The sequence below is a fragment of the Mesocricetus auratus genome, unplaced genomic scaffold, assembly GCF_017639785.1.
Source record: "Mesocricetus auratus isolate SY011 unplaced genomic scaffold, BCM_Maur_2.0 Super-Scaffold_100004, whole genome shotgun sequence".
Classification (NCBI taxonomy): domain Eukaryota; kingdom Metazoa; phylum Chordata; class Mammalia; order Rodentia; family Cricetidae; genus Mesocricetus; species Mesocricetus auratus.
The window spans coordinates 112,470,914-112,486,321 of NW_024429189.1; the positions used below are offsets into that span (position 1 = coordinate 112,470,914).

At 37.7% G+C, this 15,408-nt stretch overlaps 1 protein-coding gene across 4 annotated transcripts in view; it reads right to left on the minus strand.

Annotated features, from left to right (window-relative positions):
- The window catches only part of Ralgapa2 (Ral GTPase activating protein catalytic subunit alpha 2), a 272,091-nt gene that overhangs the window by 137,933 nt on the left and 118,750 nt on the right, over window positions 1–15,408 (minus strand). For all 4 annotated transcript variants that reach the window (XM_040746440.1, XM_040746439.1, XM_040746442.1 and 1 more), the window contains 3 exons: window positions 12,015–12,208; window positions 11,185–11,283; window positions 10,804–10,959 (listed from right to left, as the gene is read on the minus strand). In XM_040746440.1, the coding sequence (XP_040602374.1) occupies window positions 10,804–10,959; window positions 11,185–11,283; window positions 12,015–12,208 (449 nt within the window). The remainder of the gene's footprint in view (window positions 1–10,803; window positions 10,960–11,184; window positions 11,284–12,014; window positions 12,209–15,408) is intronic.

The window sequence follows — 15,408 nt, forward strand, 5'->3', positions numbered from 1 at the left end:
AGCTATCAGGGAAAGGTAAATCAAAACTACTTTGAGATTCCACGTGGAATGGCTAAGATCCATAAAATAAATGACAGCTCATGCTAGCAAGGATGTGGAATAAGGGGAATACTTATCCAATACTGGTGGAAGTACAAACTTGTACAGCCATTAAAGAATAAGTGTGGCATTCCCCAGGAAGATGTGAATCGATCTACCTCAAGATCAAGCAGTAGCAATGTTGGGCATATACCCAAAGGATGATTCATCCTACTACAGAAACACCGGCTCAACCATGTTCATTACTGCTCTATTCACAATAGCCAGAAATTGGAAACAAACCTAGATATTCCTCAGCAGATGGATGAATAAAGAAAATGTGGTACATTTACACAATGAATATTACTCAGATGTTTACAAAATGAAATTCAAAGGTAAACAGCTGGAACTAGAAAAAATAATCCTGAGTGAGGTAACCCAGACACAGAAAGACAAACATGGTATGTATGTGCTTACATGTAGAATTGTTAAGTCAATGACAACCAAGCTCCAATCCATAGAAACACAGAGGTTAGGTATAGAGTAAGCGATTAGGAGAGACAGATCTCCCAAGGAAAGGGAAAGAAAATAGGTAGTTATGGATGGATGGAAGTGGGAACTAGAATGAAAAGATCAAGTGGAAAGGAGGAGGCGAGATGGTGATGAAGGAGGGAATATGGGGAGAGATAGCTAAATTTAAGTTCCATTTGCAAAGTAGTATGGAAACCTAATTCAGTAGGAGTTTTTAAAAATATATACATATATGAAGGTGATCTAAATGAAACTGCCAAATAATGCAGGGGACAGAGCCCCAACTGTGGCCATTTCTTGTCACCAAATGAAGTTTCTAATACTGGGATTGAGTTACATTTAAGTTTTTGGCTAAAGTGGTCCTAGGGAATTGCCCCATTGCTGAAGACAATACCTACACAATTCATTGAACATGGGAAAATTGAGCTAGTGCCTGCATAGAGTCTTCCCCCACTGTGAGCTAGCTCTATGGTACAGGAAAGCACTCTTCATGCTACCAAAGGAAAAATGCAAACATTAAACCAGCCATAAACTCTTTGTTCTACAATGGTATTCTGTTTGCAAGATATGCTAGTGCAATGTTAGCACAATACTTATGAGAATAACCAGTCAGTATCTGATTTGACTTAAGATCCACACAAGGAGGTAGAACCTGACATTGTTTGAGTGACCAACAACCAGGGACTGAACAGCCTGGAGACCTAGGATAAAACCAAATACTACTGTTCTAAACAACATAGCAATAAAATGATTCCTAATGACATTCTGCTGTATTCATAGATTAATGCCTTGCTCAGTCATCATCCAAGAAGCTTCCTTCTGTAACTGATATAGGAACAAATAGAGAACCATAGGCAGACACTATGTACAGTATGAGAGACCTTGGAACACTCAGCCCTAAACAAGATATCTCCATCAAATCCTTCTCCCCCTCAGAGCTCAGGGAGCCCTGTAGAAGAGAAAGCAGAAAGATTGTAAGAGACAGAGAGTATTGAGGAGACCAAGTAACCAAGGCCTTCTAAATCAACAGGATCAAAAGAACATTAGAACTCAGAGACTGAGGCCGGGTGTTGGTGGCACACACCTTTAATCCCAGCACTCAGGAGGCAGAGGCAGGCGGATCTCTGTGAGTTCGAGGCCAGCCTGGTCTACAGAGTGAGTTCCAGGACAGCCTCCAAAACAATACAGAGAAACCCTGTCTCGAAAAACCAAAAAAAAAAAAAAAAAAAAAAAAAAAAAGAACTCAGAGACTGAGGTAGCATGCACAGGTCTATGCCAGATGGGGTCCTAGAAAGAAGTACACACATGCCCCCATCCCTAATCCAGAAGTTATCTCTAATTGATAACCACTTACAAATGAAAATTTAGTTTTCTCCAATGGAGTCTCACTGGGGAAACAAACCATTCTTAGGGATAGGTTGCATTCCCAGCAGCAGATGGTCAACAGAAAACAAACCCAATGCCATCACATGAGGTTCCTTTTTCTCATAATGTCATGTTAGGGGTTTTCCTTGTTTATTTTATAAATAGTCTCATTTTTAACTTCAACTTAAATATATATATATATATATCCGTTTACTCTGCAGGTCCTTTGTGTATATACTATAGTTTCTAGTTTAATGTTTTATGACATTCCTGAGGGTATATCTCTGCATCTGTTTCTTATGCTTATTCTTGAGCTCTTTTCTTTCTATCTGTCTGTTTGGTCCTACCCTAACGTGTTGGGTTTTGCTTTATCTTATTGTATTTTATTACAATCCCTTAGAAGCCTGTTTTTTTTCTAAAAACAGGAAAGGGGTGGATCCAGATGGGAGGGGAGATGGGGAGGAATTGGGAAGAGTGCAGGGAGGGGAAACCATAATCAGGATATATTATATGAGGGGAAAAAGGCTATTTTCAAAAAAAGGAAAAGAAAAACCTACTCCTAACAAAATAAATAAATAAAATATATAAACCCTAATATGAAAGCCAAATCACCTGACAACTTCCTATATAGACATTTTAATCATTTCTTCCCCCGTTTTCAGCAATGATTTCTCAGGACAGGAGACAGCTACATGTGGCTGAGTGAGAGCAGGCCAGGGCTCACAGCTTCTTTACAAGAACAACAAATGTGCCATGGAGATCATGGAAGAAACCAACCAGATGACACATGGCACTGGGTCGTGACAAAATGACCATGCTGCATGTGTTCAACAAACGTCAGTGTGGGTAACAATGGAAGATACTTTATTGTTATGTCTCCTTACTAGAAGGTTCTCTTTTGCTCATTTCTTTTTTAGCTCACAAATACCTACCAGAGAATATTTTTCCATGAGAAGACAAAAGAAAAACTGCTGTTTATTGTTTCTTTAGAAAACAATGTTCTCTCTAAAATGTGTTCCGGTAAATAGCATTAACAGCTGAACAACCTGCAATCACACCACCACTTACTGTTATACAGTAAAAGAAATCAACAAAGCAAAGAGGCCATTCCCCACAAGGAGAGCTTGTTCTCACAGAAAGAAAACCTGCCACATAGAATGCTTTTCTTGTACCTACCATGTCACTTATAAATTCTAAACCATAGTCATGACCGAAAAATCTAAAGTCAACAGTCTTTCCCCTGTAGATGGCAGCTTACGCACTCTCTCTTCTTTAATGTAACTTTAGTATACTGTAATGCTTCTAGAAGCCATCCCTCTGTCATGCTTCTTTGCTTAGAGAAAAATGTGAATTCTCTTAAAAATCTCCAGAGTTCTACAGAAGAAAAGACGATCCTGTGTGTAAGTGAACTACATAAGAAAAGATGATCCTGTGTGAAGCCGGGCGGTGGTGGCGCACACCTTTAATCCCAGCACTTGGGAGGCAGAGGCAGGCGGATCTCTGTGAGTTCGAGGCCAGGCTGGACCGACAGCCTCCAAAACAATACAGAGAAACCCTGTCTTGTAAACCCCCCCCCAAAAAAAGATGATCCTGTGTGTAAGTGAACTATATCCTAAGCCTCAGGAGAACCAGCTGTAGTGAGGGTACCAGTGACAACTGAAGGGCAATGTCTCCTTCTATGAAAGACCGGAGAGAACCACAGACTAAGTAGCAAAATCAGCCACATAGCTGCTAGCTCAAAGGTACAGCCAGGGCACAAGCATGGCTTGATATTCCTTTTCCCAAGGCAACCCAAGAGAATGCTTGACAGTCTGTGGCGTTAGGGAGGTTTACATACTCATTTTTTCCATGTCTACCATCTATCACATTTATATTTATCCTGTTTGGGAAAAGACAAGACACACGCCAAAGAATCCACTAAGACAAGTTCTAGTGACTTGATCCTTAGGAGAGGCTGTAGTAAATAAAATGTACTTCTAAGAAGAAACTTCAGAGAAAAAAGACACTTGACTTACTTGTATTATGTATTATGTCATGTTGAATACATAAAAGATTTATGATGGAATATGCATGCTTCATATTCTTCACTGATTGCATTTACTTAAATGAAGCTTTACAGCCTTAAACCCAAGGAGGTAAATCAAAGGTTGTGCTAGTTATTGTGGCCTCTCAGGTGGACTCACTTCTCTTTAGAACAGTCTTCTGTACTATCATCTTACACATTTTAAAGCGTGAAGCAAGTTCACTGCACACAGGTTAACCCTCATAACTGAAACCTCTGCCATCTGTCACCTTCTACATATTTCTACTTTCCTTATTGAGGTAGAAGTGGGCTTGGCAGATTAACAAAAATAGTTGTTGGTTATATAGCTATAAAAGAAAAGAATGAAAAAGAAAAACCCTCATTTAATTGTTTTGCTGCAGTCACCCATTTGAAGTCTCCATGGCCACTGATAGCTGAATGAAGTCTAATAAAATTTATTTTCCTTGATACCAAAGTTTGACAAATCCATAGCTGGTACTTTTCCATGAAACTTGAGAAAGTTCTGGACACCACCTGAACTTTCTGAATTTGGTACAATATTATATAGTGTGAGGGGAACACATACCACCTATCCTTAAAACTATTATTTTTTTAACAATCCTTGTTAAAACTGAAAAGTTTTGTATATTTGTGAAGTAAACCCTTGTGTTGGGTAAAATATTAATTTGAATCAAGTGAATTTAAATGAATATTGTGACATACTTAGTAAACCAGAAAACCCAAGAATGCTCAAGTCTTACATTAGAAGACTCTTAAGGTCCTTTAGTGTAAATGATCCCTAAGCACTTGTGGTCAGGTGGGGTCCTATGACCAGAGGATAGCAAAGCTGAGTCCTGTTCTCTGGTCTCATTTGTTCTCAACAGGAAGCTTGTCATCTATAAAGACTGCTTATTAAAGCCATTTTGAAGTCATATCCTGAAGCTTGTATCCATAAAGACACAAAAGCCACTGTTACAAGAATAGATTCAGATTAGTCCCTTTCCCCTCACAGTATAAAACTATAGCTTTAAAGACTCTTTTAAAATGCAGCTTCTATAAGGTGAGCCTTCTATACCTCTTGTACTGATCACATCAAGATTATAAACTAGACATCACATAAATGTCTAAATGCCAAAGTGGCTACTCTATCATGCCAGCACTGAATTTAAATTCTGTGAGTTAAATTTTTTGTAGAAATAACTTCCTATACAAAATAAGCACTTTAGAGAAATATTAAAATTATTTCCCTTGATATGAGCCAAACAAGAAAAATAAGCCTCCACCTTCCCCTAATTTGGCATAATTCTTTTTCTATAACTGAACATGCCTTTCAGTTTAGTTTTAACTAAGCTGTGGAATTTATACATATCTAGCAAACAAGGTTCTAGTTATAAGGCTAAATTTCTAGCAAAGAGCAATTCTTTGTTTGAGAAAAGGTGATGCAATTATTACATATCACTGCATGATGCAGGCTGTCTGGGGTTATTAGATGAATTGGATATGACCAATTTACAAGTATCAACCCTGCACCTTGCTTTCAGAGCTCACTGGTGAGTCTTACGTTCACTGAGGAGACCCTAGGGATCTTCTTACAAACCACTGTTTATTATTATATTATTCCATCATATACCTCATGAGAGGAGGTTGGAACATCCGTTAAGAAAAATAATAAACGTATTTTGATTTCTATGATAGAATAATCCTCTATATATAGTCCTAAAATTATATATATATGTATATGTATATAGTGGTATAGTTAAAAAGAACACCTAAAGAACAAGTTAAAATGTTCTTAAAACAAGTAATATATTGGCTACAAAATAAGTAACTAAAGTTAGAAGGGGAAAAAAACAAACAAACTCAAGTTGGGTAAGTTTGCGCTCCAGGTGTACTTAGGAGCTAAACTGAACTGCTTATGCTAGGATCTTACTTGCAGACAACAGAATCCACTCTTCAGGAAGTTTGAGGGCAGGAATTGATAGCAATTGTCTGCTGGGCTTACAGAATTTCCATTGCCAAAGAACCAAGTATGAATCTCAACAGTCAAGGAAAGGGTGGCAAGCAGACACACCCAGATACACCCTGAGGAGGCTGGCACTGGCAGAGATCGGCTGCCTGCAGTAATGCTAGTGTCTAGGCAGAGCCTCCACAGAGAGGAGGACCCAACTCCCTCAAGATGTCATCCTACTACTCCCCATGTTTTTCATATGCCATGCTAACCCAGTTACAAGGAGTCTGGCCCATGCAGAGTTCAGTCTTCAGTCTTCCTTCATTGAGTTAGATGAGAGTCAAGTAGAAAGTGAGCCAATGACCATAGGACCACAAGAGACATTTCTGGATCATGGGTATACAGGGCATTATAAACACCACTTATATCTGACCCACAACATAAGGAGTAAGTATTTCCCCACTTAAAAATTCCAGAGTACACAAGTATGTTTTTCAGTCAAATCATTGTATTAAAAAGATGACAGATGGGTAATAAAACAAATGCAACACTTTGCGTTATTGGAAAAATGATACATATGAGGTTCTTGGAGCTACCGTCTTCATTGTCTTTGGTATTAATTTGTATAGGGGTGTATACTTACCAAGAGAAGTGATCCTTTATAATTATGTTCTTCTTACATGTATGGAACCAAGGCATGATGAGCCCAAATGACTTGGCTAAGAAATGAAGGCCAAGACTAGAACTCAATTCCACTGAAGGCTCTTTACTGTTACATGTCCTCACATTATGTTCCAGCGTATCATAACATTATGTTGATATAGGTAAATTCTGCATGGCAATGGTTATTCTAGAGCAGAACTATAAAGCCTTCTTCACCTGAGGAAAGCTTTATTTTTTTGTTCTTGCTGCCTTAGAAAATATGATAATATAACATTATAGACAACAAGGACAAAGATCCACATTTCCCGAAATTTCTATATGCAAATTTGCAACAATAACTTTGTATTCCTGTAAGCTTTGCATTTAAAAGAGAACTTAACTTTGATGTATAACAGACAAATTAAATTACATTAAGACATAAATCTGTAAGTCATTGTTAAAAAATAGTTTACTTATTTTAAGAAAAGAAAACTTTCCAGTCTTTGATATATGTTCTTACAAACATGAAAATAAAATTCCTTTCCTCAACTGTCCTTTTCCATTTCACACGTATTGATCTTTCCATATGTTTTAAATAATCATGAAATTAATAGGAAATGTTTTTAATAAATCCAAATCATAATTCCTTTCATGTCAAAATATTTTGGGGAAGACTGAGGTGAAAAAGCTGCTTAAACATTAGGACAAACTAAGAACAACCAAGAACAGCTTTAAAAGAGAAACCAGAGCTAGGAAGACAACTACTTGGGAAGGTATCTGCAAGTCAGAAGGGACTCTAATGACTATGAAGTGGAAAGGACTATAGCCAGGCAAAATAAAACAAGGGAACATTTGACCAGCATGTTAGCTGTCAATCAATGGGTAAGACATGCCCAATGGGTAAGTCAAACCTTTCCTCAAATTCTAACAACCTTTTGAATACAAAACATTTGGCAAAAATTCTCAAGATGTTTTGAACTTTCATTAATCGTAAAATAGGATGTGCTATTTATCCAAGTGAACTGTGGGGAAGAATCAGTGGGACATCACACTGTTATTGGTACAGAGTCTTGCATTGTAGATCTAGGAGAACAAACATCCTCCAACTTCGCCCCCACACCAATATACAAGGCACATGAAGCTGAGCAGAGGAGGCCAAAGGAAGAGCCTTCACAGGCTAAGTAACCTTGCAAGTCACAAAGAGTTAGTGAAGGTGCTTATGATCCTAATTATTTTTGGACTGGTAACAAGATTAACATTGTTTAAAAAGAATTCAGGACAAGGCATAATGGTGTATGCCTTTAATCCCAGCATTTGGAAGGCAGGCGGTTCTCTATGAGTTTGAGACCAGCATGATCTGTATAGTGAATTATAGGACAGCCAAGGCTACACAGTGAGACCTTGTCTTAAAAAAAAAAAAATGGGGGAAGAAAAAACCCCTTATCATGGGGAGAAAAAAGCCATCATTTTATGGATTTTTTTTCAATCATGCAGACAAACTATGAACCAACATTACATTTATACTGAGAGAGAAAGGCTATTTGATAAGGCCATTATGTTGGATATTAAATAAATTAATAAGATAGCTAACACTATTACAAATGTTGTTTTAGAAGTACTACATTTGGCATTCTGGCTGTGTGACTTACATAACAAATTTGGTATCTTAGATAAAGCCATGTTTTTACATGAATGTACACAAGAACAGAAGGCTATTTATGAGGTATGTATTTTATGAATGATTTTGACACTTGAATGTCTCAATTATTTCAAGCATCATTATGTTTGAAAGGATAGTTAATTCTTAGTGCTTGTTCATACCTCAGCATCTTATTGAGCACTACTGACATAATCTTAACACTCCCAGAGTTAGGACCACATTTTGTAAAACACCACATTGTACACACTATCATTCATCACAGGGTTCTGCCTCATCCAGCAGTTTTAAACCACATGGCTGGGTTGAGCAGACAAGGGTGCCACCCAGAGGCCAAAGGAGAAAACACAGCTTGTGTTTTATTTGTAAAACAAAACTAGTAGAGGTTAAATTTAAACATACATATATTTGCTATTACTTATTTTCAAAACAAAGGATAGTTTTTAGACTTCTCTTCTTTATAAGCAAATCCTTTACATGAAAGTGTAGTTCTTTGTGATTCTCACATAATGGAAAAAAAAAAAACCTCGACATGGTAACAACCACAGGTGCTTGGCTTACCAATTAAAAAATTGAATATAACTGTATTCTCTGCAGCAAATGTTTCCTTTTCCTTTTTATAATGAATATAGCATGTGTTTCTAGAAGTACATGTAAGTTCTAAAACAACCACCATGATCTATTTAGACATGTGGGCCAAAAGTTAAACTAATTAACCAGAGACATTTCTTACTTAAATGAGAAAGGTTTCTTTCATTAGGACTCTCTCTGTAAGCTTCTTCTGGCGAAAAAAATGAAGTTCACTTAGGGTAATTCTGTTTGGCAGACAGTTAGGGCTTCTAAGATATATACTAATAATTGTTAAGGTTAAAGTAAAACAGTTAATTCTATTAAAGCCACATAAAAATCCAGGCTCCTACTGGCCTGCACAATAGGTTGATTATAGAATTGAGATGTATGATATCCCTATTCTGTCCTAAAGTCTGCAATGATAGCATTGCTGCTGGCATTGGGCTGTCTTTTAAGATTTACATTACTTTATAACAAATCTACAAAAGATCACTGTCTTCATTTAATTGAAAATGTGATGTACATTAAAATGTGAAGACAATTTTTAGTATATAATTTCAACATTTTCTTGAATGTAAAATATTTTTAAAACAATTCATAAAATATACTCATACTACTTAGAGTTCTTAAATACTATAATCCTTATTTCATATTTTATTGTTTCATTTTCACACCAACAAACCTTCAAACAGAAAGAGGATTTTAAACTCACACCTCTTTATGGGACTTCAAAAAAATCATTCTAAGAACCACTGCTTTGTGCTGATTTCAGATTTGTTTTCATTATATCAAAAAAATCTACAGTTGATCATTATTCCAAATCATTTTTTTTCTGTGAAAAAATTTATCAAAACACTACTTGAACACAGAGTAAAGTCAACTTTCTTTAGCTGAGGGAGCTCACTACAGTTGATTTTCTTTCCTGTCTACACCCCTTAATCTTCCATATGCCCTGCACTACATCATTCTGTAGGAGGGGCTTCCTCCTGCAAGGGCAGCTGGAAATTATTAAGCAGAGAATACAAGTGGCTGTACTTAATGTCCCTACTTAAACATCTATTAAAAAAAGAAACAAGGCCATGGGTCCAAGCTCAGCTGCTATTAGCAATGTCTACTAACGCTGCTCAGAGGAAACATTCATCAGGACAGAATCAGAACAAAGCTCAATGAGTATAGCTCAAAGTTTGTATCAGGGAACCAGAGAATTTGGTGACCACTTCTCAAGCACTGGGAAGACTCAAATACATTCTAAAGGAAAATGAATAAATAAATGTTAAGCTTGGTGCTAAATCTGATGACTTGAGTTTAATCCCCAGCACCCACATGGCAGAAGGAGACCTGACTGTTGCAAGTTGTCCTCTGGCCTCCATACTTGAGCTGTGACACTCACATGTCCACACCCACATACCTCAACAGATACAAAAGAAATAAGTAAATATAATAAGAACAGTTTTCAAAAGCCCATATGCCTATCTGCATCTCTCCTCCTGTCCCTCACAAGTGGTAGGAGACTTCCCAAGGGAGGCAGACCAGGTACTGGCCACATCCAATAATCTTAGATCCAGGGTCTACAAAGATGGGACTGTAGCTTTGTAGCCTTGTGTCTTTTTATTCCTACCAAACAAAAACTTCTATTTCTTGAAAGAAATAAAAGTAACTCCACATCAAGAAATGCCAAGAACCTTAATTCATAGGAGATTGTACCTCACAAAAAGAATCCAACTACTGAAATATGTATCTCCATATACTTTTAAATCGGCCAGAACCACAGAGGAAATATAGCTGAGATGGCACTTTGAAGTTGATAACAAAGGCAGAGAGTGGATCATATGGATCACAGGATAAAATTCAGATTTAGTTGGTGAATGCAGTCAGTGAGAGGAGGAAGCAGGAATGCCCTGATTACACTTTTAAAGACCTTATGTGTGAAGAGTAAAAGCCACTGAGGATTTAAGCAATTCTGGTATATTTTCACAAGCCCTGATACATCTAAAGTGTGGATAGCAGTTTCTTGTTATGGTACACCATGATAAAACAATCACAGGATACCTGGTCCTCGCTGGTTAATCCCAGGTGCATCACAAGGTAGAAATGCACCAGGAAATCTGAGTTTGGCAGAACATCCTGGCGTCTGGTCATCATGGCGCAGATCAGTTTGTAGGCTTGCAGTTTGCCTTCCTTATATTCATTTGGCAGAGTTGTAGCCTGCCAAGGAGATGATGTTTCTAGATTAAATCAAGTCCAGATGCAGAGCATTTCAACATTTCATTTACTTCTCAGTTTTCCTGAAGAGTTGTTTGGAGATGTGGGATGTGCTGACTGTAGTTAAGACCCAGCCTGTCTTCAAAACATGCAGTCTTGGGCAATTACAGTTTTTAAACTCAATTTCAGAAGGGAAGAGGAAATTGCAATAAAAGAATAAACACTTGCCTTGAATAGCCATGATGCAAACATTCTGAGTGGTGGGATCAAGAGCGGAGGCGATGGAGATGACTGGTTATCCAGGCTTACTGCTAGATTATCTCGTATCTAATTCAAAAGAGAATTTTAGGCAAGATAACATTCTAGTTATTACAACTATATAGTAATATCGTCTTGCATAGCCAAGAAACCACTTTTTTATTACGAAATTTCTTGTCCTTTTAGACTGTGTCTGGCTTATTGCATGTAGTTGTAGCTTTAAACACAAAAGAATGGTATTGATTTTCCTAGCATGTGAATACCTATGGAGATCCTGAACTCCAAATGGTAAGAAATTATTTCATAAATTATGCTATATGGACATGTCATCTTTTAGAAAAACATTTAATGATGGGAAATGTATATTCAGTATTAAAACAAAAGACAGGATGAAAACTGTTGCTACTCCAAGACTTTATTTTGTAAAATGTCTTTATCCATGTAAATAGATATATTTTAGATATCAATATTGGTTATTCTATAAAATGGGGATACAAATATCTTCGTGCTTTTCTACATTTTCCTAATTTTGCACAATCAAAATAGTATTACTTTACTAAAATGAATAATGAAGCCACACAGTATCCTATTCTTAATATCTTCTACTAATATACCTTTGTAATAAATGAACTAACTCTCAGGCATTTAATAAAGTATTAAAACTACAGATGTTATTTATCACTTATTCTTGGGCAATCAAACGTACTTCATCTAAATACATAATCTGTATTTCAGAACATAGTCAGTAGTTTGTATGTTAAATTTTCTGGATTAGTATAAAAGGTAATAGCAGAACACACCTTGGCCAGTTTGTGCCACAGTTTATAGAGATAGCCAAAAACCTTGGCATGGATCTTCGGTGACTGGATATTATTCACATCCCCAAGGATTCCCAAGACTCTTCTCCATAACACAGCAGCAGAGTCTGGGTGCCAGCCAGTGAGGTTCCCTCCAGCAATTATACTACAGTCATCTGCAAGGCATTCTCTGCTATCTGTGGAAAAAGTATGGGAGTAACTCTGTCAACATGATCCTAATTTCATCATCATAGTTTCAAAGTCTTACTGGATATGACATGTGCTTAAATTTTATGAATTCTCAGTAAAGTAATTAAGTTTAAAAAAATGGTTGAGAATTTGATAGAACAGAAAAAGAGAATAGGTCAATAAAGGTCAAACATTTGATCCTTCAAACTGAAAACCCAACAAGAAATCATGTATGTCTATGGTGATCCTGTGAAGGATTTTATGAAGCAAGCAAGAAGGTGAGGGAGATTTCGAGTAGGATGGGCGCCATGACAGTAGAAGACCTCAAGTGTCTCAAGGTGGAGAGACATTTGTGTAGGTTTTGATGGTTTGCATACAAGAAAGTTTCACCTTCTTTAGGTCTAAGGAATGCACATAGTCATGTAACAGTCACCATTCATCCCCCCAATAACCAGGACAGGGCTCAGGTCCACCAGTCTGAAGAGCACCCCTTTCACAATTAAGCTCCATTCCTAATTCTAAGCTCTTTACACCCTTGCTTTGTAATCTGTTCCTACAGGTCTGATTCTTCCAGTATCTCTTATAAATTCAATTCTAGTAATTAGCCTTTCTGCCCAGTTTCTTTTACACTAGAGATTCATCCATTAGAGTGTGTACATTGGGAGTCTGCTACCTCTGATTGTCGATTAACATTCTATTTTGAGATATAGCATAGTTCTTCTCTTCATATGGTGAAGGACATTTAGATTGCTTCCTATTTTGGGTAACTAGGAATAAAATAGCCAGGGACATTCACATGCAGGTGTTTGGGTGGATATATATCAACATTTCTCATTAGTAAATAACAGGAGTGAGATCCTGGGTTGTAACATAAGTGAATGCTCAGTACATGTCAAAGTGAAGAAATGAGACTGTGACCATTTTCTGAAGTGGCATTTCCATGAACCAGTACAGTCAGCATCACCCTGAGTGGAGTACAAAAGTGCCACTTGTCCATATCCTTACTAGGACTTGGTTATGACAGTTTCAAGTTTTGCGTCCATTCTACTAGGTAAGGGATGGTATTTTGCTGACATTTGCATTTTTTTAATGAGCTAAATATACTAAGCATGCAGTGGCATATGATTCATACATTGACAAACTGAGCAAGTGGATTGTGCTGTAATGTGGGCAAAGGCCCTGGGACAAAGGGATAGTGCTAGTAGCCCAAAACACAAGCACATCTTCCAACACACAGGCAATTATGAGGTTTAAAGTTTCATACTCTGAAACAAATGTCTAATGAATTCAATGATGTACAAGTGTCACTGAAGATACAGAAATTTGTTCTTTGGGAACCTGTCGCTTAGGATGGCTACGAAAGACCAAACTGACCAACCTTCATGCTTCCTAAAATCATGACCCTGTGGATTTTGCTTCTATGTTTGTCTCTGTTACTTTGTTAATGCATTTGTGAAAGAAGCTGGTGGGTGGGTGTGGGTGTGTACATGTACCATGAAAACAGGCAACCAGGAAAGTCTCACTCAGGTGATCAGCTTATAGGAGTCAGTTCACTCCTACCACATGAGTCCTGGGAATTTAACTTAGGTCTTTGGGCTTGGTAGCAAGGGCCTTTTCCTGTTAAGTTCCATTCCTTGCTGACCCCTTAAATTGTTTTGATGATTTTCATTTATTTATATATTTCTATATGTGTGCAAAGCACATGCCATAATGTGTAAAGATCAGAGAACAACTTTTGGGAGTTGGTTCTCTCCTCTTAAATAGATCCTGATGATCAAACTCATGTATTTATTACCCTCTGAGCCATCTTGCCAGCCCACTGATTTTTCTTTTTTCTTTTAGAGAAGAGAGAAAAATAATTTAAGGCAGTCAAGAGTACTACATCATAGCAAGAATATTACCCCTACACTCTCTATAGAAGCAAATGCATCACATGATATTTTCTCACTTCTCATTCTTTGAGCAAGGAATACGTCTTCCATATACCCTTTTCCTACAGTTCTACCTTTTTATATCTTGTGGAGAGGAGTATTCTCCAAACCTTTGCAGCCCAGAGTTTTCATTCTGTTTTGCAAACATCCACACTGGAGACTGCCCAAAGACTGCTCTTTGTATCAAAAACTCAGCCCTCACTGTCTTCCAGTCCCTCTATCTCACTTGTGTTTTCTTGAGCAGATCACCAATAGTCTCTGTGGTGCTTAGATAGAGCATTTCATTTTCAGTCCCCAGCAGTTTTGATGTGTGCAATTAGGCCTCCTTCCTGAGACGCTTCATTATCTGACCCCCAGGTATGACATGTACCTGGTTTCCCTCTTTTACCAGTTCTGCGTCTCGTGGGCCTTCAAATACTCAAGGGCCTACAAAATGCGTCTCTTCTCTCCCACCATCTTTTTCTCACACAGATTAATGTCCCAGATTCAGATGCCATTCACATATCTACATCTTTAAATACCTAATTATTTTGTTTCATTTCTTGAATTCTACATTCATTTCTTGGATCAAACTTCTGACTTCACAAATACTAGGCCAGCACTGTACCCACGGAGTAACAACTCCAGCCTGTGGCACCTTCCAGGTCAGGACTGCTCCACATGCTCAGGGCTCAGTGGAAACTTAGTAGGCATGTCTTCAGAGTTCCATCACATTCTCCACATTGATATTTTGGATTGTAGATTAAGGCTTTAAAAATTACTTATTTTGTATGTGCATATTGCTGTCCTGGAACTCTCTAGCCTCCTCAGCCTCCTGATTCCTGGGATTACAGGGACATATTGTCACGCCTGGTTGTTTTCTTATTTTCCCTAGAACTCAAACTCCAGGAAATGATTTTCCCAAAAAACTCACTCTTGCTGAGAAAGTATGTAAACCCTTACCTAATCTAATGACTTTTTTTTTCAAGACAGCATCTCTGTACTTAGTCATACACTGGTGATCACAGTCCAGAAACACTGTCATCTACTTTATCTTCTAGAATACAGTCAGCAGCTTGTGGGCAGTAATAATTAATTCTCTTTCTTCTTTGTATGCTTCTTTCTTTCTTTGCATCTCACTCGTTCTTTACCCTAGGTTGTCTCACTCTATAATCCAGGCGAGCCCTGAACTACCAACACTTCTCTTGCCTCAGCCTCCCAAGTGCTGGCATTATACTCTATAAGAGGCACTGTGCCCAGTTACAAGTTCTCAAATGGCTTCCTGTGTTCAGCTCCAT